Here is a 26,397-nt window from a genome sequence, read left to right on the forward strand (position 1 = left end):
TAGGTCAAATCCTCCAGCTATTGTTTAGTCTTTATCAGATGTATTTTCCAGTGGGTTTAACTCTGCTTTTCGTTACACAGGCTCAGATCTCATTCATCATTTTAACAGGAATTTTGCCCTGTTAGGTTTTATCTGTTCAATGACATCAGTCCTCTTACATAAAATTCACATTAAAACTTTATATTCGGCTTGTTTTTTTTACAGCCAAAGGCAAAGCTGCCCAATCCCTCTCCTTCCTCCCTCCCTCCACAACAGTAACATTTTTTAATTGAGCAGAAAAACTGTATCAAAACATATTAGTGACTCCTAGTACTCCTGATGGGATGTGCCTAGAAAAATAAGAAATGTGTGAATAAATAGGAAATGTGTTTTAGCACTTTGCTGGGCCAATATCTCAGAAAATTTATTGCATCTTTCTAGCTCCACCAAGATACATACGTTAGGTGACCGTACCTTGTTGGTTACTGAGATACCTAAAATGGCAAAGTGGAAATTAATCTCAACAAATCTGCTAGTTTAAGAGGAATAATGCTCAGCTCTGCTCTCATGGGGAGACCAATGCCCCAGGATGATGAATTCCATGAAAAAGGAAAAACATTCCCTTTTAGAAACAGCCTGAACTGAAGGGAGCAACTTCCCAGCACACTCGTGGTCCAGGAGTGCAACAGTGAGGTGCCATTAAATGCCCTGAACACTTAGGGAAGCTGGGATGTTGTCTTTAGATTCAGTCTTTTCCTGTTTATATTGCTAGCATAGGCAGCCTTTGAAAAACAGCAGCATCTTTACTCCATATTTATAGATTACTCCTTTCCTGAATAGCTGAAGCTCTTGGTCAGAGCAATGCTGCAATTGATTTTCACAGAGAACTTCCATTGACTAGGTTGCTATGTACTTTCTGACACATGCCTGACCCTGCATTAAACAAACACAAGCTGCTTTTCCAGGCTGCACATTTTTCACCCTTTCAAATTACTTTTCAGTTAATTCTATTACACGCTCGGTGAACAGAGATGCTGGGTGCTATTTTTTCGTTTGTTTGTTTTAATAGAGTGCAGCTCCAGCCCTTGAGAGACACAATTACTCCAGAATAAGACATAAGGGCAGGAGGGAGAAAAGGCAGAAGGAGGAGAAGGGAAAAAAGGAGAAGAAGATGGAGAGGGAGAAGGAGAGGAAGAGAAAGAGGGAGAGAAAGAGGCTTTTCTTAGTGTGCTAGGTATGGCTAGTTATGCTACAGCTGTACCTGTCGAGTTTAAATCACCAGGTTCAGGTATTAAGATAAATAATAATAGCACTTAAGCAGAGCACTTTACATGCTCAATTTACCCCTCACATTTCCTAAAGGTGTCAGTGCTCACTTTTGTACCAATTAAAAGGGAAAACTGCATTGCTGACAAACAAGCAACTATAGCTGCAGACTGATCTGGAGAGATGGACTCTTCTGTCTTTGGACATCCTTGATTTTCTGGATTAATACATTAATAAATTAAATGGATTAATAATAAAATGACACATTGTGTAACCATCAGAATACATACTAGCTGTATTGGATGTTTGTTACAAAACAACTCTTTTATTGCCAGGACAGATTCAATCCTAAGAAGTCAAAGTTGTGAGTACAGATGAGTATTGGTGTATCTGAGTCCACAGTTTAAAACAGTGATCTTGCAGACCAAATGACATCATAAAGTAAGGCATATTCCCCACATTGTCTGAGTTTCTAAAAGATAGTCCTGAGTTACCTCAGAAACTTATAGAAATCCTCAGAAACTTATAGAAATCTGTGTCGTTGGAAATGGACAATTTTGCAGAGAATGTGTGTTTGGTGCTGGTTGAAAATCCACAGATTGAAAGCCTAATACTTCAACCCTTAATGCCAAGGACTCTAAGTGATTTGTCTGTGTCACAGCTGTCCAAGAACCCCAAATTCAGGAACAAAAGGTTAAAAAAGCTTCAGTAAAATACAAAGCCACATTTAAGTTACAGACTTATAAAACTCCCCAGTATTTATTTTATTAGAATATTCTAACAAAATCCATACCCACCAAGACTCCAGAAAAATCACTGAACTGATTGTTCCTCTCTTTCCAAAATACAGTAAGAAAAATAAGCAAACTCAGTATTATGAGGGCCTTCAATAGAAATTAGGACACCTTGGAAGAAATGTCAATTAATATAAAATAACTTGCATATACAGACACAATGATTATGTGTTATATAGAAATTAGGTACATAAGCATGGCATCACAAAAAAGTTACTTAAACATCGAGTAAAATACACTAGAAGATATATAAAATGCTTCTAAACTGTGTTCATTTAATGGTCACCTGTCAACAGCTACCTGGAAGGACATGAAAATCTACTAAATGAGTTAGATCAGGAGTCATAACCTAAAAAACCCTGTTCAAACATTGTTAAGCCTCTTTGAAGCGCTGACTGCTTAGAAGAAGAAAAAAATTGAAACACTCTCCTTTTGTTTCAGTACAGAAAAAGAAAATCCTCAAAGTCTTGAAAAGTTTCTTGCCATAGGAAAGCACTATGTACACATGTATTTCTACTTTTGCAGGAAGACTATACAATAATTTTAATTCCCCTTGACCCTAGGAAAATTTTTCTCTGAGGGTAGACCTGTCCCCAAAAGTACAGGTCCTCTATTTCTAGTCAGTTACTTGGACTAAAAGCATTCCAAAATAGGCATTTAAATTGAACCTCTGAGATCTGTGTCTGGATGTTTACACAGAAGGTAACTCCTCTGAGGAGTACTTTCTCGGGAACAAAAGGAGCATCAAACTTTAAATGGATAGTTTTAAATGACAGAATCTGCTTCCTCTAATGTGGCTATGGAAAGCTTTATTTGACTGAAAGAATTCTCTTATCCCATTAAAAACTGTTAGGCACAGTGCAGGAAATATAAGTATGCTGCAAATCCACCTTCTAATGATCTTTTCTCACAAAATGTGTTTTTGTTGCGATGAATTCAGTGGAAGACAAGCAACTCCAGATGATAGATTTTCATCCCATTATACAGAACAGTATGTCATCATGTGAAAGAGAAATGGAAGTCCCCAGTGTGACTACTCTATTACAAAGAAAAGCACCACTTTGAAAAGTAATGAACATTAAATATTTGTACAGTCACTTGAAGATCTGTTTTCAGGGAACTGGTTGCCCTGTGTTCTTGGGGTCTAAGCTGGGAATAGTTCAAAATAAATACTGAGGTTAGTAGCCATGAATAACAGTGATGAAATATTAAGCTTGAGATCACCACTTTCAAACTCATATGGTATACGAAACACACACTTTTTTCTTTGTTAAGGAACAGCAGCTTTATTATATGTCTGCAGTGACATATATTTTCAGCTTTACAGAAAAGAACCTGAGTGTCCTGGTGGATACCAAGTTGACAAAGAGTCAGCAATGTGCAAATAAGACTCATGGTATCCTGGGCATTACAGAAGAAGTATTGACACCAGGTTGAGGGAGCTGATCTTTCCCCTCCAATCAGCCCAAGGAGTGCTGGGTCCAGTTCTGGGTGACCCAGTACAAGACAGACATGGACATACTGAAGAGAGTCCAGCAAAGGGCCATGAAGATGACTAGCATCTCTCCTATGAGAAAAAGCTGAGAGAGCTGGGACTGTTCAGACCAGTAAAGAGAAGGCTCAGGATGATCCCTTCCATGTGCCCAGTGATGAAACCAGAAGCAATGGGAACAAGATGAAACAAAGAATGTTCACTCTGAACATCAAGGAACACTTTTTCACTGTGAGGGTGACATAGCAGTGGCATAGGTTGCCCAGAGATGTGGTGGAATCTCATTTGCTGGAGATATCTAAAAGCCATCTGGACATGATTATGGGTAACTGGCTCTGGTTGGTCCTGCTTGAGCTGAGCCTTGGATCAGATGACCTCCAGAGGTGCCTTCCAGCCTCAACCATTCTGTGGTTCTGTGAAAAGAACAGTTCTCACCTCATTTTATAGCTTGATTTGTTAATATTCCCACTCATTAGCTTCAGATATTTTCCTTGAGACGTAAAACTGCTGTATGCAAGAAATACTGGGTTTGATGCTTTCCCTCCACATGCAGGAGAAGAATGAGATTTTGCTCTAAAGAAGAACTGAAATTCATATGAATGCTTCTGAAGGCCTTAATTTTAGTATGCACCAACAACTGCAGAAAATAAAAAGCCTAACTGGTTGGAAACAAAATCTAACAACAGTGATTCCAGTTCTCACCTCAACATCATCAAAACAAGATGCACAGCAAAACACTCACATGCAATGCGGACGTAGGCTTTGCGGCTCTTTGTGGTGCCTGCAGAGCTCCAGGCAACACACTGGCACCAGTAATCCTCGGGCCCGAAGAGCTCCTCAACTTGCTGGCGGGATATCTCGATGCTCACCTCTCGGACAATCAGACCTGTCAGGGTACAAGTAATGCTGCTCAGTATTACGTTTACAGATAGAAAGAAAAAAGCATCGTACAGAAGCCTGCTTGCTGTGCTGGTTTGGGCTGAAGTGGAGTTAACTTTTTTCACAGTGGCTAGTATGGGGCTACCTTTAGGATCTGTGCAGGGCACAGAGTTGATAATGCAGAGATGTTTTTGTTATTGCTGAGCAGAGCTCACACAGAGCCAAGGTCTTTGCTGCTTTCTGTACTGCCACACTGGTGAGGAAGTTGGGGGTGCATGGGAGGTTGGGAGGAGACACAGCTGGGACAGGTGACCCAAACTGACCAAAGGGATATTCCATACCATAGGACATCATGCTCAGTATATAAGGTGGGAGGAAGAAGGAGGAAGGGGGAACATCTGGAGTGATGGTGTTTGTCTTCCCAAGGAACCGTTACGCGTGATGGGCCCTGCTCTGCTGGAGATGGCTCAACCCCTGCCTGTGTATGTGGCTTTTGCTTTCTCTATTAAACTGTCTTTATCTCAACCCATGAATTTTTCTAGCTTTTACCCTTCTGATTCTCTCTCCCATCCTGCTGGTGGAGGAGTGAGAAAGCAGCTGTGTGGTATTCAGTGGCTGGCTGGGGTTAAACCACAACACTTGCAAAGTAGCTGGAAGATCTCACAGCTCTCTACCAACATCTCTCAGCAACACAGACTGTCATAGGGATGTGAAGGGAAAGAAACCTCTCACTTTATCTGCATAGTAAGAGTTGTGGGTGAAAGAAAAATGAATTGCTGAGATTTCTATACAGCATGTATGTTAGACAAGTAAGAGGAACAGCACCTCAGCTAACATAAATTGCACCATGTCCCTAGGACAATTTTCATCAAGTGACAATTCAGACCGATACGAATAGCATAAAACCATAGTCTTTCAATTTATATGACTTCCTTAGCCCTACTGTATTTTGCCTCCTTTTGCTAGACAGATAAAGCACAGGGAGAAGTCCTGTTCACTCTGTCACTGAACTGCCCAGGAAAATGGATTTTACAAATGCAGCAAATAATGCTTGGTAATGTTGAGCACATGAGCTGCAGTATGGTTATTGTAAGCTCCAGATGGGCACTACTCCTCTCATATATGCTGCAGATACTGTGATATTTTCTAAGTGCTTTTGTAACACAGTGAAACACATTTTAGTGCCTGACAGTCTCCCTGGCCCCACTCTCCAGAAGACTTCTCAGCACAATCCACCCCCAAACCCACAGTTGCACCCATGACAACAGTAACCCACTTGCTGTCCTTCCAAGAAGACCAACATTTGCCCACATTTCCCACACAGTACTTTCTGTCAGGAAGCTGTTTTGCTTCTTCTAAGTGCGAGGAAATGTTGTGGTGTCTCAGACACCACTGCAAGGAACGCTGGTAAAATGTGTTGATCCTCTGACAACCACTGTGTTTTATAAAGACACAAGCACCTTCTCTGCCTCAAAATGCACTGTCTGGTCAAAAGGCTGTTAATTTCAGACAAGATACAGGGCAGGGGTGGGAGAGAGTGCTTGCACATCTTGTCAGCATTTCTTGGTCTTTGCTTACGATGCCAAAGTATCCATAAACTTCTCATGTGTGTCTGTGTGTCGAAAACACCAGTGCCATTTCAAAAATGCACTCTTGCAAAGAGTCTTGAATATATCAATTCATAAACATTTTGTGTAGTGGGACTGATTTTCTTTTTCCTTCCAGAATTGCCAGGAAACTCAACCGAAATATCCTGGAGTACAGCATGCCCAGTTTGACCCGATCACCAAACACGAAAGGGCAGGTCCTTCTGCTGAGCACAGACCTGAGCCCGTGGAGGCCAGCCACCCTCAGCCTCCTCCCACAGGGCTTACAACGGGACATTCATAACATGAATGTTCCCAACTGTACTGCATGGTGTGTTCCTCGAGCGCTGGAAACCAGGCCAGCCCTTTGATTTGCCTCCAGCCTCACAAAGGCTCCATTCAGGGAGCCAACGATTAATTACTGTTTGCACACAGTTGTGTACTGTCATTGAGGCCACATGCTGTTTGCATCCCAAACTTGCTTAACAACTTAACAGCAGAAAGAAATTAATGCATGTAATACCATAGACCTCTCTGGCGGGAATGCCTTCTAATGAGTCGTGTTTTCCTGTTAGAGACTATCACAGCCCAACTCCCATTTTATTTCATTATCCTTGACATCTTTAGCCACTGAATAATCAGCTACTTTGGGGGAAATACTGAATAGCTTTCCTCCTTGAAATGCAATACTCCAAATATGGCAACTACACTCCAAAGAATGGAAATCAAAGCAGTGCATGGGCATTTGATATGCAGTGAACACTGTGTTATAAACTTGTTCTGCTTTGATGAGCTAATTTGGCTCCAAAAGGGGTCTGAGGGATAGCTTTTGTCCTGGTGAGACGAGCATGAAGAGGGTGGGGAGGGAGCCTGTACATTACACGCATAAAAATTGTTATAGTTTCCCAGTGCAACTGCTGTTAGCCTGAAGATTACTTCAGCTCTTTCCCAGTTTTTATTGCACTAGCCCAGGGAGCCTTTGAAGGTTACAATATTATGTTTTTATAATAATGCTGATCATGACAGAGCTTGATGGAGCAGTGAACTTTGTTGCTCAAGGGCTAAAACAAGCAGGCTCATAATGACCATATTGGTTAATAATGATTAAGAAATAGTCTTAACATTCAGGACACAAATGCTGTTTTCTAACAGTCTGTGGGACATACAAAACTACATGATAAATAGCTCCCTCTCAACACACCAGCAGAACTCCTTATCTCTGACTTCCTGAAATGCTTTCTAATTTAAAATAACAGGCTACACCAGGTAATGTCTTCTGAAACAGCTGTGAAGTACTGACAGGTTTCAGGTTATTCAAAATAAATGGATCTTTGAGTAATATCAACAGTTGTGCCATGACCAAAGAGACACATACTTTCTTTACATAGCAAGTAGATTCTACCTCCCTCTGCTTACAAGCCAAAAAAAAAAGAAGTAAAAAAAAAAATGTCTTTATCTCTAAGACTAAGTGTTTTTCCTAGAGTTCAGAATGTATCAAATCAGTTGGTGGTTCAACAAGTTCATCTGGGATGTGAAGATGGCCAGAACTTGAGGCTGATTCCACCACTCCTTTGCAGCATTGCCCACTGGCACCTCATTGTACAAACAGCCACATTAATTTAGGAGAAACCTCTCAGCAGCTGAACTGCACCCAGCCTCAGACTCTGAGGCAAGCACAAAGGGATGCATTTCCCTTGTTGTACCAACTCACAGTCTTATTCTTTCTGCTAACACGCTTCAACATCACCCCTAACCGAAAATCTCTTTCTAGGCCAGATTACAAAAACAGCAATTTGCTGAGATACCTCAGATAGCAACTGCCTTATTACCAGCTGACATACTGCTGTACATCAGATTTCAGAGAGGAGCTGGCACACTCTGTCTGCTTTCATTTAGGAGCATATCACTTATCCATCTCATGTGGGCACCGAGTGCAGGAAAACTCTGGTATGATGACTTCAAACAGAGATCTTCATTTTATCTCTGTTAAACCTGCTTCTGCTTCTGCATCAAAGAACACTAGCTGAAGTCATGAACAAAAAAGGAAGAATGAAAATATTTCTAGACAATGTGACATGCTGTGCCTGTCATTCAGGCAACTGTTTATCAAACTGTTTGATTATAGGTGAATACATGACCTCTGAGAGCAAAATTAGAAGTCACTTTATAAAATGAGTCCCTATATTTTGCTAAAGTATATTTAGGACAAAACAGATTAAGAGATTAGCAGCAATTTATATTGCATATAACCTACCTGGTACTTGTCAATTCTACTTTGCCACAGAGTAACAAAATGTCACCTTCTCACAGAGAGCATCTCCTCTACCTTGCCTTCCTTATTAAAAATAGACTGAATTTTTTCAGTCTAGTTCCTCATATGGCTATATATCACACACAGCAAGTGAAGATATGTAGAATATATGGGGTTCTTTTGACCACTTCAGTAAGCTACATATTTCCAAAATTAGAATAATCACATAGATTGTGGAACAACCCACAAGAAGTCAGGCTCTTCCTATTTTAAAACCATGCAGTAACAAACCCAGCTGAAGGGAAATAATAGTAATGTAGGCAGCTAGAACTCTTGACAGGCTCCTTCTAATCTATATAAATCCATAAAGAGCTGACCAAAGGGATATCCCTGACCATATGATGACATATTCAGCATATAAAGCTGGGAGAAGGAGGAAGGTGGGAATGGGATGGCATTTGTCCTCCCAAGTCACTGCTACGTGTTGGAGCCCTGGTTTTCTGGGAACACCTGCCTGCCCGTGGGAAGTGGAGAGTGAATTCCTTGCTTTGCTTTGCTTGCTTGCACACACAGTTTTTGCTTTACCCATTGAACTGCCTTTATCTCAACCCATGAGTTCCCTCACTTTAACCTGTGTGAGTGTCTCTCCCATCCCACTGGGGGAGTGAGTGTGTGGCTGTGTGGGGCTCAGTTGCCAGCTGGGGCTAAAGCACAACAACCAGCCTAAGACATTCTTTTGCCCTAACAGTTTTCTGTCCAGTTCAGGATGGAGGATAGCTTACAAGAAGGCACAAGGTGTTCACCATAATCGGTCTGCAATTATGTCCCAGGCCAGTGAATTAAATAGGTTCTCCATAAATCATAACTTCTGCCTATTTAGTAGCACAGCTTATTCAATCATTCATTTAAATAAAATAAATGTATCTCTGGATGAATACAACTTGGACTCTGAGAAGGAGTAAGAAGGAACCAGAATTTAACTTCTTTCTGTATTTGCACATTAATAAGGGATTAATGGGTGGAGAGAGGCAGAGGGAGCCTTAAATCAGTCTGCTTACTGCTGATGTGTGCAGCCGAGTAAGCACAGGGAAGAGGCACAGGCTGACAGGATATATCAGAATTAAAATTAATACCCCTCATGAAGCAAATGGATGCACGAAGAGGGAATCGTGCCTTATACACAAGGTCTTTTATTACAAGCTGTATCCTAGAAACACAAGCAAATCCACACCACACACACATGGTCCCCAAGTGCTTAACTTAGCTGGCTATACAAACTGTGAGGTAGATTATCTGGTCTTCAGAGGCACAAATGTTATCCTTTTCAATGTATGCAAATGTAGTGTATTTGTATGATATTATGGCAGATTATTAGTAACTGCAATAATAACTCATGGGTTCCACATTGCACCCAATGTAGCAACTGGCAAATTTCCCAATGATTTTAACAGAAACAGATTTGTCAATCAGACTCATTTCTTTCAGGGGAAACAAAAATATCTTACAAGGTTCTGCGTCCATATATATATACGATCGTACAAGACTATAAATGATCACCATAAATATCTGAGAATTTTCTAATTATTATCAATTAATCAAATATAATTATCCAGCCTGGAGTCAGTCTAGGTCACAGAGTTAATATCTACACCTCACTGGGCATCGTTCTGCCAAGAAATTGTTTTGATCCATTTTGGCTGCCGTAACTGTTTGACATTTGATATAAATACCCCAAATGTGTGAAAATATTCCTCAGGACTTTGATAGAGCAATTTTGGTGGAAGTATTGCATTGGCATGTGTTTGACCCTTTGGCACAATATTAAATAGGGCCTATTTAACTGCAAGTCTAAACTGCACTTAGAAACTCTAAGAAACAGCATGGATAATTTGTTTATTTTCTCTGTAAGCAGAAGTTCAAAGAATTTTGGTGCTTTTGTGCTTTCCTTTGCCCACAATGTATTTCATTAATTAGTAAACACAGACACCATAGAACACATTTCTCAGTGAGATGGAACTTTATGTCCTACTGATCTGGAAAAAGACATGACAGTAATCCCTACCTATAGATTGCAGATGTATATCAGTCACTGTAAATATGTATATATAGCCCATTTTCACACAGGTAACTTGCAACCGTTTACATTTACAATTTTGTGATGTCAGTACCCAGAGCAGTCTCCCAAACCTGATATTCAGTGCTGTTGGCTCCCACCCTGCTTGGACAGACACAGGTTCCCTCAACTATATGTGACCCCAAATCTCCCTCTGCACTGCTTGCTGGGACACAGAGGGCAGGAACAGAGAGGAGGCTTTGGGGAATCAGTAGCAAAACAGATCTGTGGTAAGGGGATTTCTCTCCAAGACCATGTAACACATGCTGCTGTAGAACCAAATTATACAGCATGTAACTTCAAAAAAACACAGTCTGTCCCCATTCAGGTCCCCAGTTTAGACATAGTGAAAAATGTAGTGGCTTGTGCAATGTTGAAAGAAATGTGCCAGTCTGAAACAGGTCGTGATTTCTGATTCACAGTTCCTTCTTCTAGCTATTAGCAGTAGGAGAAGGATGTGAAGGAATACTTTATGAATGTTGGTTGGTCAGGACGAATATGAATGATGACAGTATACATACTTTTATAATTCAAGATCAGGGTGGAAGGACAATCCAGACGCCAAAAAAGAAAGTTGGAGTTTTGTAATAATTTCAGGAGGGACTGGATTATCTCCACAGTATTTGGCAAAAAGGATGAAAGCATTTTCAGGTCTCATACTCCTCATCTGTCTTAGATTTTCTACAATGCCTCACCCAAAAATACTTAAAAGAGCATCATATTTTTTGCTTCATGAAAGTGGCCAAGACCATATATCAATGTGGTATGACTGTAAATCGATTTAGTATGAGGTAAACAGATTAGTTTCTTGTTATGCAACCCTTTGTCTTTGATGGCAAAACTTAAGTAACCCAAGGCAAGAATTATGATCTTTTTACTTACTGATAGTCCAGAATGACCTGACTGATTTATTTAATTGTTCTTCACAGATGCTGTAAACAACCTGTCTTTGTAGCAGAAGTCTGGTCACTTTACTGGGTGAAATAACCTTTTTACGACAGTAAAAATAAGAAAGTCAGTGCTATGCCAGAATTTAAATTTATTTACCCTCCTGTAGAGATGAATCCCTCACAATCAGAGAGTTATTCCACTCCTATATATCAGAGTACTTAAGCTATAGAATTTGATGTTTAAAAATGAATAAATAGGCTATGCACAAGAAGAATGGCTTCAAATATTCAAGTTCTTGCTGAGCAAAATGTACTCTGTGAACTGTAATGGGACAGAGATGATTGCATAACAGCACATTTTGCCTATAGCTTATTTTCTATATAGAGTACCTGTAATCTTAACATAAGATAGATAGACAGATAGATATCAAGAGATAGTTTAAAAGACTAAACAGCTTTAACACCCAGGAATCCTTCATACTGTGACTGCATGCACCTGATTTTGTCTCAATACTGCTTTTCTGTAAATTGAGGCTGGCTGGCAATATGGAAGGAATGCATGAAGATCATAAACAAATTTCCACAGATATTAGCTTAAATATTTAAATTAAAGACTTCCAGCTATTTTTTATTCTCTTCATAACTTTCTCTTTAGGAGATAGATACATTCTTAACTTAATTCAACACAGATGAAGGCAACGGCCTAATAAGGTCAAGATTGCCTTAAAACTCATTTCAAGTTTGCACTGATTTGCCTCACTTAACTGTGGTATCTAATTACCAGCTAATGGTATTGAGTAAAGCTAAAATCCCAGCTCTCCTAGAAATTTTTAACTGACTGACTTAAACTAAAATTACAAAGGATTGTCTTCAGAGGGATTTTACTTTGAACTGGAATTAAAGAACACACATTCTGTTTGGGTTTGGTTTTCTTTTTAGGCTTTTTTGTTATTTTCCTGCTAATAACTGAAGGACCAATTTGTGTAAGATGCTGGGAAGATTGCAAAATGCAGCTCCTGAATGCTGGCAGAGAGCAAATGGTGTGCCCTGGTCCCTGGCAGCATGGTGGAGGTGGGCAGCACAGCTCTGGGGGTTTGTGCCCTTGGGGAAGGTAAAACAGCCCCTCTGCTACATCCTCCCTGGCCAACCTCAGCAGCTGATTGCTTTGCATCACCCTTGAACTACTGCTGTTTAATACCTCAGAACAGCATTGGATTCCTTGTTCTCAGCCTACAAACAGAGACAAAGGAAAAACACCTCCTCCTTTGTTTTTTAATGAAGGCTATTTTCTGGTAGATGGCAATTTTTGCAAATATGTACAAATTACTCCAAAATGTGCTGCTCTCTTCCCATGTGTGCCTGTAGTTGCCACATTCTTTTTTCCTTTTTCCTGCTTCAAAAGTCATATGCTCCAGTGCAGCAGGACTCCAGAGAAAATCTCCCTACAAACATATATTTATGTTCAACCATGGGCATCATAATTTCTGAACTCACATAGGCTGAAGTCTAGGAGCAGAAACAAATGAGACTCAAAGCACCCTGACCTGGGCTATCCCAACACTAAGCAACCCTGGGTGGCAATTCCCAAGCAATTCCCTGCCTGGCTAGTGTTACTTACAGGGTGTGGGAAGATAACAGGTCATCCACATAGAAAAGCATGAGTATGAACTCTTAGCAGCTCCATCTTTTGGGTCAAAGCCCAGTCTTCCCTTCTTTTGACTGAAGCACGTGCAGCTCAGAAAAGATGTTTTGATTTTTTCAAGGGCCGGGAAAAAAAACATGCCAATGGTTCATGGTTTACTTAAAGCTGCAGATGAGACTTCACAAAGAAAATCTGTGTGCTTTTTATTTCTGGTTCAGAGGATTTACATGCCCTTTCTAATGATCTGGGCCTTCAGCAGTTGGTAATGCTTCCCAGGCCCCAGCTTAGCACTCATGGAAAATTGAAGCACAATTTAGAGCCTATAGATGAATTTCAATATGCCAGCAAAAAGAAATAATGGTTGTTTAGCACTTCACAAGAAGAAGCAGAGAAAATTATGAAAAAAAAAGAAATCTATTGAACTTCAAACATCTGGGAAGCCAACCGAGAGCATCTGAATTTTGAATAGCATGTTTACATTCTCTTTGCCTAGTAGAGGGGGGCAGGGAAATGAACAATAAATGGGTTTGTGTGTAAATGGATACATAAAAATACACACCAAGTTGTTTATGTTGTTGACTTCCTGACATATACAAAACATGTATCTGCACAGGTACTTAGGTACCACATCCACTCTGTGTGGTTTTGAGAAGCAGAGGCAACGTGAAAATGCCTTATTTCTGTGAACTTGATGAGATGGCATAGTTCAATGGCTGGTGCAGCTATTGTGGGAACAAGAACAGTCTCAATGTGACACAAGGGGTCACTCGGAGCCTTCCTCAGCAGCTGTTTTCCTATGGTTTTAGTCCATGATGTGCAGGAACAGCACATTGGGGGAGAAGTTAAAGAGCCCCTCTGTTTTTTGCTGTTGCTGTTCTGCATGCTGGGGATGGCATTTCGCAGCTGACTTAGGTATCTTCAAAAAGAAAAAACAGAAAGGAAGAAAAAGGCAAGCAGTGTACTGTCAAGAGAAGTGACTTTCTCCAGACAGACATGAAGCTCTGGAAATTTACTGTCTGCTCCTCCTTTCAGTGTTTCTCAGTGCTGTGGCAGGGCAGCAGTCAAAACACCATCTCCTTAACACTGGGAAATTTTTCTTAGTTTGTAGTGAACAAAAGAATCATCACAGGAAGGCACACAAAAAGGCAGCCTGGGGATCACAGAAGTCATTTGGTGTGTACATGTTTCTGGATACAGCACAGCTCACGATACTCATCAGCTACAGCAAGACAACAGGGGTGTGAGCAAGTCCCTCTGCTGATGCATGTGACTTTCACATGAAAAAAAGACCTTTTCAATTATGTAAGAAAATGCCATCAACGGTATCCCTGTAATTCTAGCTGCTTAATTTACATTCATTTTTTTTCTAGGTACCCACCACTCTGAATTCCAACACTTGTTTCCAACTTAGTTGAAAAACAAAAGCACTAAACCTAAACCTCAAAGCAAGCCTGTTGCACTTCTAGGAATTTCTGTTCTTCAGGGTTGGCAGTCCTTACTCCTTTTCACAGGAGGGCATGGCAACTGACCTAGGTGCAGCATCAGCACTCATTGCAGAAACATTATACAAGTCACTTGGAAGCCAAAAGCTGCTATCAACCAACCAAGATCCTCTCTGAAATAAAAACCTGGGAGTAAATAATAGAAGAGGCTGAGAGGGCCTGAAGATCAGCATTTAGGGGATAGAAGAGACACAGAAGAGTCTGACTGCTCTTACAATCAGAATATGAAGAGGGATGAGAAAAGAGGAATTGTGAAAGGCATCCTGTCAAAACCTGAGGAAAAAGAGCTGTACATAACTTTGCAGGTGAATGGCAGTCCTGCTGGTACCCACCACATCATGCTGCTCATTTATGTACAAATCAGAAATGCAGGGGAATGACAAAATGAATACAGGCAGTGAACCTGTAAAGGCAGCACAAAATTAGATCCTGTATGGGTCAGAGCTGCCTGTGACAGCTGCCTCTCTTTTCCTTCCACCTTAGTGATGATTTGGTACTCCACCTCCATAGTGAAAAAAGCCTCACTAAATCTGATCTATGTGCAATGGTTGCTCCATACAAATGGATTTTAAAAAATTAAAATTAAAAAAGACTTCTCTAACGTAGTTTTAAGCAACAGGAGTTCTTCAGATAATGATTTTACTGCCTAATGAGCTAATAAAAGAAAATGTAGAAGACACCACTCAGGTAACTGAGATACAAGCCTAAACAGCTAACAAGGGAGTCCAGAGAGCATCACTTAAATGCCTTGCACAGTCACCAAACCTCAATGTCTCTAAACATTGTTAGACTACTGCTAGACCATCTGGCTGCACCAGTCTATAACTTCTTCTCATTCAAGAAAAACTAAGTTATAATTCTGACCTTCCATTTTCCTGAGTATTTTGGGTATTTCTGCAAAGAAACTACTACTGACCTACTAGTTTGACTCATTTTCACGTTTATTTAACTGAAAAAGATACAAGTGTTCCTGACAGGGTGCTTCTGACTGCAGCATTTTTTTTTTGACAGCACAGAAGACCTTCACTGTGCTCTTCTTTCCTGCCATTACTGTATCCAAAAAACAGTTGTTTTCCATTTAGGCCAGTGAGTGCAGGATTGAGACTAAGCTTTGGCCCTTACTTCCAAAACAAGAACACATTTATAAGCCTTTGAGGCACCAGACCACCCTTACCACAGGGGCTTTAGATCCCACACAAAGGGTGTTTGACTCCAAAGGAGACAGGGACATGGATGGAAAAAGAAGCATTGCTCTGCTAAGCTGTGGCCAGTGTGAAGCTGTGGGGGTGGACTGACATCTGAAGATGTCTTTTGGGGAATTAATGGGATTACGTGTGTAACAAAGGGTTTAAAGAAGGAAAAACTTGGAGGAGAGAAGATGTAGGCTGGAAATATTCAGACGGGTATCCTCAGACTCTTTAGATGAATGCATTAGGCATATTCCTCTTCTAATTATTTTAAATAACTTTATTTCCTGTCTCAGACTTGTTTTTCTAGAAGCCCACAGGAAACTTCCAGGACAATTAGGTGAACAGCTGCAGATAGGAAGTTAATGCTGCAATAAGAAATGAATAAATATCCTAAAGATTTTATCTTTTGGTCGCAAAGCACCTTCCAAAGGTAAATTAAGGACACACTGAGTGATTTGCACACATATATGGTGAATATAGAGAAAATCTGGAATAAACAAATGACCCTTTCCATAAGCCCATCATTACTCACAGGAAGAGCATGAGAAGGATTGACTTGCAGGAAAAGTAGCCTCCTCTGGGCCCCTTAGCATCCCTGACTCCCCTGAAGGATAGAGCAAGTGCAGAGGGTGGGAGATCCTGCCTCAGTCAGCTTAGCAGTAGGAGGGCAGAGGGCTCATGAGGTCCATGGTTCCTGTCTGCAAAGGTGGCTGGGCATGCACCCCCACAGGGTAAAGAGATGCTGGAAACGACACCATTAGCAGAAGGACAGGCAGATCTCAATGCCTGTGAACCCAAAAAGACAGTGTCTAGTCCTAAGAGCCTTCCATAATTACTTAGATGGACAAAACATCACATACAACAGTTTGTTTAAAAAAGAAATTAAGGGTACGTTAATGCACGTACTATAAGTGAATACTATACTCAGTAGCATGTAAACTCGAAAATCCCAAAGTCTTTTGCAGGTGTCTATATAAAAAGATAGTCTCCCTGGGCCTGAGGGTGGTTTTGTATTGTCTCTAAGAAGATTTCCCTTCAGAAGCAAATATCTGGTCCAATGTTTTTACTCTGTATATATAAGGTTATTTCCCTTCTTTAGGTAAGTCCTGACCTTAGCAACTTCTCCACTCCCTTCAACAAAAAAAAAGGTACTATTTTAAATGTATGTCCTAGAAAATGGTCATTTTCTGGCTCTCTGTGTGTTTCTTCTGATGCTTCCAAAATGGCCATTTCTTTCTATCAAAATATACAAATTACTCAAGATAAAAGTGTAAACTTTGTCTGCTTGCAAAAATTGCCTGCAGCAGCTTTGTTGCTAGGTATTCCCTTGATCTGGGTATGCTGAAGACCGTATTTGCAGCAGCTGATTTGGAAAATGCAAACAGAGAATTTCTCATGCAGCAGTGATGGGTACAGGGCTTCTCACCCTGGAGAGCTGCCTGTCAGGGGACATGGAGTGTTAGGCAGAAAGAAGATGGCCCAAGTATCAGGAAAAGTGTTTGCAACTTAAATTTTGAGTAGGAAAAAAGCATGGGTTTGTTCATATATTTTATTTAAGTAAACTGCCTGTATTTCCTTAGACAGTTTCACTTCTTTGGAGAAATAGAGTTGTCTGCTTCTTTCTGCACCAGCTGCAGCCTTTCAGACCATACATATAAGCTTCACTCACAGCAAGCTTCCAAAGATAGGACAGACTTCGAATTACTAAAGACTGTAGTATCTAGCCTAACCAACTTCTCAACACTATTACTTCAAGCATTATCAGAAGAGATACTCAAGACATATTTTTTTGTAATTTCCTTGAAATGAGTTGGATTAGGGCAGAATATAAAAGGAGCAGAGCTAAAAATTGGCAATATGTTGCTGAGAAATATTTTTTTTTTCATCTGGATGCTTGATGTTTGTAATGGATTTGATCCAAGGATAAATGGAAAATAAAATGACTTGTGACAATAGTGGAATGAAAACAATCCTTATTTATGATGTGTGGCTACCCTTACTAACAAAACCCCAAGGCATTCTACCCCAGAGAGTCCAAATATTGAAGGCTAAGTATAACTGCAGCATTCAGCCTCACTTGTCATGTCCTTAGTGAAGTTAATAGGGAAAATGGTCACATTTATTCAGAAAGATAGCTTTTATCCTTATCTTTTGAATTCCTCAAAAATAATACAGAGAATTAGGAGGCTACAGCAGGTCAAGAAGCAAAAAAAGATTAAGGAAGAAAGATGCCCAGAGAGGGAAAAGCAGTAAGGAAAGGAAGACCTGTGGGTCAGAGAAGACAAGTAAGACATTATCCCTCCATATTTCTCCCTCTGAGCTGTGCTTACCTGGGCACACTTGAGTTTTGTATTTGGGCTGACAAATTAAGTTCTTCAATACTGTTATCAAAGAAGTGATCTACTAAGAATATAGAACAGGCTTTCCTCAGTTAGAAAACTACTAAGACGAATGAGCGCAGCTTCTCAAAATGAGAGGCTATATAATCAAAATCCCAGCTTAAACAATGGCTGTGACTTTTGTCATTAGGGCAATGCAGCGTTCTAAATGTGGTGTCACATACACCAAAATGAATGGCTTTCATGAGCTGTACACACAGAGAGGAAGATAAAGCAACAGAGCGGTTTGTGCGGGAGGTGATTTTCCTGCCTCTCTACATGCTAGCAGAAGAACAGACAGTCACTGTGAAGGTTTCCCTACTGCTGTCTTGACTGCAGCATCTTGTAAGAGTGGTTTTAAAGGCAAAAAGGGCAGACATCCATCTTTGATCTTTCTCTTAAGAGGGTGATCTACTAACGACTTTGCTGGCTGGGTACCTACTCCCTCGACAGGCTGCCTAACGCATTGCTTAAGGTAACAAGCTCCTGTTTGTCACATCAATGCTGGCCCTACATCAAAAGCTTGGTCTCTTTTCATGAAATCTGCAAGTCATCCAAAAATACTTTATTAATAGGGAGAGGTAATGGTGGGAGGTAATGGTGGGAGGTAAGCACCAGAATGGCAGTGATGGCCATGCAAAGAAATTGAAACAGTCTGAGATTTCTGTCTGAAAAGAAGTGTCTAATTGCCCACTTCACTGCAGTTTGATAAACCCTCTTAATCAGACAAAAATCTTATTCTGAGATAGATTCTAACTTTATCATTTTTGCTGATTTGTGGGGAGGCAGCGAGTTGAAGGTGCAGCTGAAGAGAAGGTCCCTGGACCCACCTATCCTCCTTGCTGAAGGCCATGTGGCACTGGGAATTCTCCTGGAGGGCATTAGGTCTTTATGCATAGAAAAAAGGACTGTCAGCTTCACCTGCTCCTTTACAGAGCCTCTCTCAGCATGCCTTTCCCCTGTGATTGCACAGATAAGCCTGTTCATTTTGCATTAGTTGGAGCCTCAAGCCAGCTTTGAGTCCTTATTCAACCTTGCTGCTATTTGGGAACATGGAGGAGGTTATCAGCAAACTCCCAGAGCCCTCTTCTCCCTGTGCATACAAGCAAAAGAAGACAGACAGTGTAGGCAAACAATAATGCCAGCTGAATTGCTCAATATGTCTATTTAATTAGCACTTAGAAGAGTTACAAATGTTTTCTCCTTGCTTGAAGGAGAGGGAAGAAGAACATGCCCTGTCATTGCAGAGGGCAAGAGAGGGTTTATAGATCATTTCACCTTAATTATCATGGAGAAACAATTGCAGTGCATATCCAAATTGAAAAGACATAAAAAAGCTCCAGATTTTTTTTCTGTTGTACCTCACTGGGGTGTGGGATTTAGATTCAGCAGCATTTAATCCCTCTGGACAAACAAAAGGGGTGCAAGTCACTGATTTTCTATACATTCACAATTCTTCCACCACTTCAGAATTGGGGTGTGTGTCTCAGAAAATATTTCTCCATAAAAAGCAAACATGCAAAATAAAATCACAGAATAGTGTGGGTTGGGAGGGACCTTTAAAATTCATCTTTTCCAAACCCCCAGGATTGAGTAGGGACATTGTCAACTAGATTGGGTTGCTCAAGAGCCCCTTCCAGCCTGGCTTTGAATGTTTCCAGGGATGAGGCATTCACCACCTTTTTGGGCAACAGGTTCCAGTGTTTTGACACCCACATTCTAAAAAAATCTTCTGCCATAGCAATTTTCAGAGGTACAGTAATTTGGAAAATGTGCACAGATTACTCTAATAATTGTTGATGCTGTTGAGCTTCCTGCCCTGTGACAATGGAATTGCCTTGCCCCCAAAAGTATCAGTTCTACAGGGTTTCTTTTACTTTTATTGCTTGTTATCTTTTATAACCATCAGCCATGAAATCAAATGTGTTCCCTCAAAACAACTCTCATATTTGCTTTTTTGAAACTACTGTTATTATTCTTTTCCATATTACTGGGAAAAGAGTCGAGTAAAGACATAGAAGAGACCATGCCCTCACTGTTATTATTCTTTTCCATATTAATGGGAAAATAGTCCAGTAAAGACATAGAAGAGACCATGCCCTGCCTTGTATTTCACATACATAGGAAATGAAATTGTCAAAGATGTGCACTAGATATTCTCAAAGCACCTATTTGACTTCTTTATGAAAATGCTTAGCTTTTTCCATAACGAAGAAAAATTCCAGTGAGGCTGAGGATTAAAAAACAGAATGTAATGGTCATCTCTGTAAAACTTATGGCTTCTCAGACTTGATCATTGTAAAATATTTTGCAAGGTTCTCTCTTCAGGCTAATTTAATTAAATAAATTGGTACTAGAACACCCTGTCACTACTACTGTTCTGATCCTCTCCAACCAGTAGGCAACAACTCCCACAGAGACCCTGTGCATGTTCTTTAAGGCAATGCTTCACCTGCTGTTTAAAAATATTTCACAGTGCAAAGTGCATATAATTATTACATTTATTTTGTGCTTTCTATCAGTTACAAATTAAAAAATACAATGAAAAATGATATAAATATTTATTTTTCTCTCTTCAACATTAACCTTCTTAATGCATTCACCATTTCTGTCCAGCAGCTCTCTTCAATGACAGCTTGGCTGCACTCTAATTCCATCTCTTGTGCCACTGCTATTGATGTGCTGCTGTCTCTGGTCTTATCAATGACAGAAACAAATTTGCCTTATAAGAAAATTTAATCATCTTTACATAGATTTCATTCCTATGTGCAGGCTCAAAGTCCATGAACACATAATCTTTTGGAAATCAAAGCCTATTTCTCTATTTCATGCATCATTTACGAACCCAAGATGATCTACGGCTAGCATCACACCTGTATTTTAGTTCTCTTTTTTCCTGATTAGCCAAGAAAGCACAAGTGACCTTTACTTTTTTCCTCTCATATTTTATTGTCTGTTTGCCTTGTTTTCCTTTGCTTTGCTTGTCTACGTAAAGAACTGCAAGAGAAAGCCTGGTTCAAAAACAGCAGCAGAAGACCTCAGCATGGTCCTCTTCTTCAGCAGGCAGAACACACCTTAAGAACAGTAAAATACCAAGAAAGAAGAAAGCACCCAGTTTTCAGTTGTTGGGATTGCATGACTGACCCAGCAGAAACACTGTGTAACTGAGATGTCTTTGAGCCTCAGGTTATCTATGTAAAGGCTGGATGGACCTAACCTGCTTTGTGGGCAATTTCTCCTGCCCCTCTAACTGCAAACCTGAAGGCAGCAGCAGCAGCACAGGCTTGGACTGCCATCCTTGTGTCACCCTCTGAGCAGCTCAGTCATTACTGCTGTGGCCTAGGTTACAACTGCACTAGCCAGTCAAAAATAACAAAAGAAACCAAAACAGTCTCAAAAGTCGTCGAGCCAAAGGGCTTTGACAGCCTGAGTGGTGTAAGCTGCCAAGCTCCGTATTCGGTCACCAGAATCAATCTTCTCAGTCACTGTCTCCCACAATCTTTCCTCCAGCTTCATCTGCAGTGAATATATTTTCCTAAGCTTCTATTGCTTTGAAGATACTATTTTACCATTAGCTTAAATAAATTGTTTACCCATTTCTATCCTATTTATGTGCTGTGAGCCCTAGATTCTCAGTGTGCTTACAGGAAGGTGCACAAACACTGCAGCTGTGACATGCATTAAGCAACATCCTGGCAACAACCAGGCTGACTGATAAATTTGGGTTTTGATGACAGTTTCTTTTTAACAAGCTGTTAGTGTGACTAGGTTTGTGGCTCTTGTGCTAATAATCTGCTGTGCACAGCTTTTGACACTCTCTTCCCCCCACCCAACTCCAGTAGATTATGTTAATCTTTAATTAGGATATGGTTTTCATTTGCATATAATTGCTGCTGTTTGTTATGTAAAACATTTGTCCTCTAATGTATTCAGATGCATCCCTTTTCAAGACTGGCCTTCTACACTTGTAGAATGCAATTTGCTTTACGGCATCATGAAATTTCCCCACAATGAGATTTTTGGAAAAAAAACCCCTAATGAATCTTTCACCTGTAGTGAAACATTTTTATGTTTCTAAATGCTTATGCTTGTAAGAGCTTAAAAAATTAACCCAGTCATAGCTGTCCTTCGTCTTGTACATCTTAATTCCCTTGAGCTTCCGTGGAATAAAAAACCCTGAGGTTGTATCAAGTAAAAGGAATTAATTTTTTTAGTTTTTCTGCTGCAGTCAAGTTCTGGAAAAGCCAATACTTACAAACAAATAAACAGGCCCAAAGTTTAATACAGACTTTTTTCTACAGCCTTTCTTCCTACACCCACCTCTTTTTCGAGTGAGAGCACATAGCAAGAAAAGCTTATGCTTTTGATCTCTGAGCAAATAAATGAGCTGAAACAAATAAAACCTGGTTCACAAGAGACTTCCAAGACATCTGGTAGAATAACTTTTCGAAGTAATTAGACCAACTGGTAGTGTAATTCCCAAATGAAAGGTACCTTCTTGCATGGTATCCAGTTATTTTTCAGAGCCATCAAACCAGCAGTAAGTCCTGCTTCTCTCCTTGCATGTATCTCAAACTCTATTGATTAGCAGTCTTCCTGAACACTGCTTTATTAATCAAGGTTTTAATTTTTTAATTTTTTTTTTACTACGAGGATCCTGTTTTACTTCCATGAATGTCAGTGGGATTTCTGGTATTGACTAAGGAAGGATGTTAACCTACTGTAGTTCTCCTTCATAAAGGCCCTACAGAGCAGGCAGAAAAGTGTAATGAATAACAGCCAGGTGCTTGCTCTGGATCAATACACTGCTTTAAAGTATGCCCAGGTGTGCTTTCTCTTTCTTTCTTGCTAGAAGCTGATTAAATTTCTCCTTTTTTTCCTTGAATCTCCCCAAGAAGACATCATTCTAGCAACAACCCAATTGCTCTTTGGCACTCTGGGGAGAATGGCATTCTTGGTCTGTGACTACAATACAGTACAACCACTGTGAATTTGTGACACCAGGGAAGTGAACAGGGAGTAGACCTGTCTGAGAAAGCAATTTCATTTTATTTGGGCATGGTTCTCCTGGTTTTTTGGTTTCTCACTTGGTCAGGGTGCTCTACAATCCTGTTTTACTAACTGACCTGGATGCAGACACCACCTCTGTGCTATGACAATAATGTTCTGTAATGCAGATACAGAACTCACAGCTGCATCAGGAGTATAGAAAAGTAGCTACCATATGAAACAGCTGCTAGATTACAGCAGTGGGCTTGATATTAATGCTTCTGAATTCTCATCCTTTCAGGACGTAACACAAACTTACCGGAGGTTTCATCTACTCTCTCGTCCACCACATGGTCCTTCTGATGAACCCACTCGCTGTTGCACTTAAAATAGATCTGTGTGGCTGGGCTTGCTTTGCAGTACAGATTCACAGGTTTGTTCTTCACAATGTAAGCCTCCTCAGGTTCAATGAGGAAGTGGGGTAATGGCTCTGGAGGATCAGATGGAAAAGTTTCTGGAAGTTCATGGAAAAAATCATCATCTGCAGAAAAGGGACAAAAAAGGGCAAATGAAACAATCAAAATTCAGCTGGCAAACCCTTACATGCACTCCCTGAAAATTTTAAAAGGTGCATACTTTTTGAACAAAATGTTATCTTAGGAGCATTCCTAGACCAAGGCTAAATGTACTGCTGTTTTCAGACTAGAAGAAACTGTTCTTTACATCCTGAGCTTTCTTTCTTCTATGTGGTATGAAAGGCATGTGCACATTCACACATCTGGGACTGGTCCTTTATTATCATGTGCAATAAGCATTATGTTAGCCCTTGGGAGAGTTGCCTGTAGAACCATACAAAGAAATAATAGAAACTTTTGGAGGCTTCAAGGTCACACTTGTAAATAGTGACTTATTTCACTGCTTAATCTGGTGAGTGCAACAACTAGTGCCAGCTGAGGCTGGTACAAATAGGAAACAGCACCATTCGTTTCAGATGAGCAATTTGAAATCTTCTCTAAGGGCAAAAACCTAAATGCAAACCTAGTCTGCACCTCTTTGTTCATACTCTGACTCTCTTGCTAAGGCTGCTAACAAAGGTGCCAAGCTATGCTTTGTTTACTTTGTCTGTAGTAGATTGGTCTGTGCAGTCCCCACTACGGAGAGGACTCAGGTGCTGGGACATGGGGCAGGGCAGTTGTGAAATGGTGACAGTTTGGGACAACATGGACACATGCTATTGACATGAGGAGCCTCTGTACCTCTCTGGTGCTGCTGGTAATGAACAAAGTCAATGTAAGAAGTCTGGAGGAGGAAAAGAGTCCAGTGCCCAGGAGGCAACACTGAGAACACCTAACATGCATACTTTTCCTTTCTCTCTCCCTCCCTCTTCATAAATCCTCCTCTACAACCCCTCTGCCCCTTTCAGCAGAGGAAGTGTTACATATCAGAAAGCACCACATTCAGTAGAGAATAACCTTCTTCCCATCCACCTCCTCCTCTGCCATCAGAGCACAAGAATGTCCAACAGGCTCCCAGCAGCAATGTGGTGGTAGGGTACCAACTACTGACACATCCACCAGCAGCAAGCTGACAGTCCTGCAGGCCTTAGTCAATCTCCCTTTCTGCCTCTGAAGCAGTTCTCATTATATACAGTGATGGATGCTGATCAATAAACCACCACAGAACATAAAACTAAAAATCCTGTGAAAGGCTGACTATCTTCTCCCTGACAGTCTTCATGAGGATGAAATGTCAGATGGCTACCTCCTCAAACCTGGGGCATGCCTGTGCAGGTCATGTCCAGAATGACAAGGGGCATGACTCTCCTTCCAGATACTGCTTTTCAGAAAGACAAGAGAGAACAGGAACAGATGAAGGAGAGGAAGAAAGCAATACACTACCCATCCATGTAGTTACGTGAAGGTAGACTGTATGTCTTTATCAGTGATGGGAATACCTTAGATAGCAAACAATTTGGTGAACTTCTTGAACTATTTATGAAGAGAACATATGTTCACCAATCTTTTTTTCATTCCCCCCCTTCATATTAATTAAAAAATCCTCCTGTCCTTCTGGGTGTCTCATTTTACAAGGAGTATCAGGCCTGACTCACTCCTGCAGCACTCCCTGAGACTTAATAGAAATGAACTGGTTCAAAGATAGAAGAAAGGGCCAATAAATAAGGCCTGACATTTTTCTAGCAAAGGGAAAATCTGTGACACATAACAATTCTATTTCTATCTCCAATTAATCATCTTCAGATTCTCAAATTAAATTTAATTTTTTATCACTTTCCCATCCCGTTCTCCCCCCTGCAGTTTCCTTTTCACTCTGACCATACCAGCCTCCTTCTTCTGCAATCCCATTTCCTCTCCTCGTTAGGTATTTCTTCCTTGTTCTGTTTTGCTCCCCTTTTTTCTCCCAAAGAGAAAGACAAGTTATAGTAAGTTAATGGCAGTCCACATTTGGTTTCATGACAATTAAGCATGTCTGAACTGAAGCAAGGGGCTTTTCAGCATTCCTCATCTCATTCTATGCATATCTCCCTCTCTTCACCTCTCCCTCTATCTCCTTCTCATATACACTTCCCCATAGACATCCACAACACAGAAACATTAGAGATGAATCATTTCCCCTGAATTGCCACAGGACGTATGTTTTTCTTCTGGTCATTTAATTGCAAATCGGTGAGCAGACAGATGGAAACTAACAAAGTACACATATGTTTTATAATTAAACAAGTATTGCTTCACTAATTTCTGGTGACTGGAAGAACAAATGTATTTATTTTCACCACTAAATTTCTGTGCATCATCAAAGACAATACTTCCACTGCCTGACCAATTAACTGCATCTTATCAACGATAACTAGAAAGTCTAAAAGGAGGGATCAGCAAGCTGCAAAAAACCAGTAAAAAAGGTGGTTTGAAAAATTGTTTCTTTAATCATCCTGGAAAATGTGTGTAGGCTTTGGCTTTTACTCCTGAAGGTACCTAGTTCTATATTTTAAATATTATTTGTATGTTAAAGTGCATTCACAGTACTCCCTGGTACATGACAATCCAGTCTCACATTTTGAGTGTGCTGATAGCTGCTCCTCTCCACGCAATCAGGTACAAGTCTATTTTCTTACTGGCTTCTTGCTGCAGTTCCTCCTTACTTTTCTTAAGCAATAATAAAGCACAGCAGGTACCTAGTTCTATATTTTAAATATTATTTGTATGTTAAAGTGCATTCACAGTACTCCCTGGTACATGACAATCCAGTCTCACATTTTGAGTGTGCTGATAGCTGCTCCTCTCCACGCAATCAGGTACAAGTCTATTTTCTTACTGGCTTCTTGCTGCAGTTCCTCCTTACTTTTCTTAAGCAATAATAAAGCACAGCACAGCAAACTGCTCTTAAATGTTAGGGGTATAGATGGAAACCATTCACAAACTGTCACACAA

General features: G+C 40.4%; 1 protein-coding gene across 1 annotated transcript in view; it reads right to left on the reverse strand.

Annotated features, from left to right (window-relative positions):
* Positions 1-23,492, reverse strand: part of UNC5C (unc-5 homolog C (C. elegans)) — a gene marked incomplete at its 5' end in the record, with an annotated part of 67,744 nt that extends 44,252 nt beyond the window's left edge. The window contains 2 exons of the mRNA XM_009080058.1: positions 4,274-4,417; positions 23,271-23,492. Of these exons, the coding sequence (XP_009078306.1) occupies positions 4,274-4,417; positions 23,271-23,492 (366 nt within the window). The remainder of the gene's footprint in view (positions 1-4,273; positions 4,418-23,270) is intronic.
* Between the last annotated feature and the right edge of the window lie 2,905 nt (positions 23,493-26,397).

Source organism: Acanthisitta chloris, unplaced genomic scaffold (genome assembly GCF_000695815.1).
Source record: "Acanthisitta chloris isolate BGI_N310 unplaced genomic scaffold, ASM69581v1 scaffold3008, whole genome shotgun sequence".
Lineage (NCBI taxonomy): Eukaryota > Metazoa > Chordata > Aves > Passeriformes > Acanthisittidae > Acanthisitta > Acanthisitta chloris.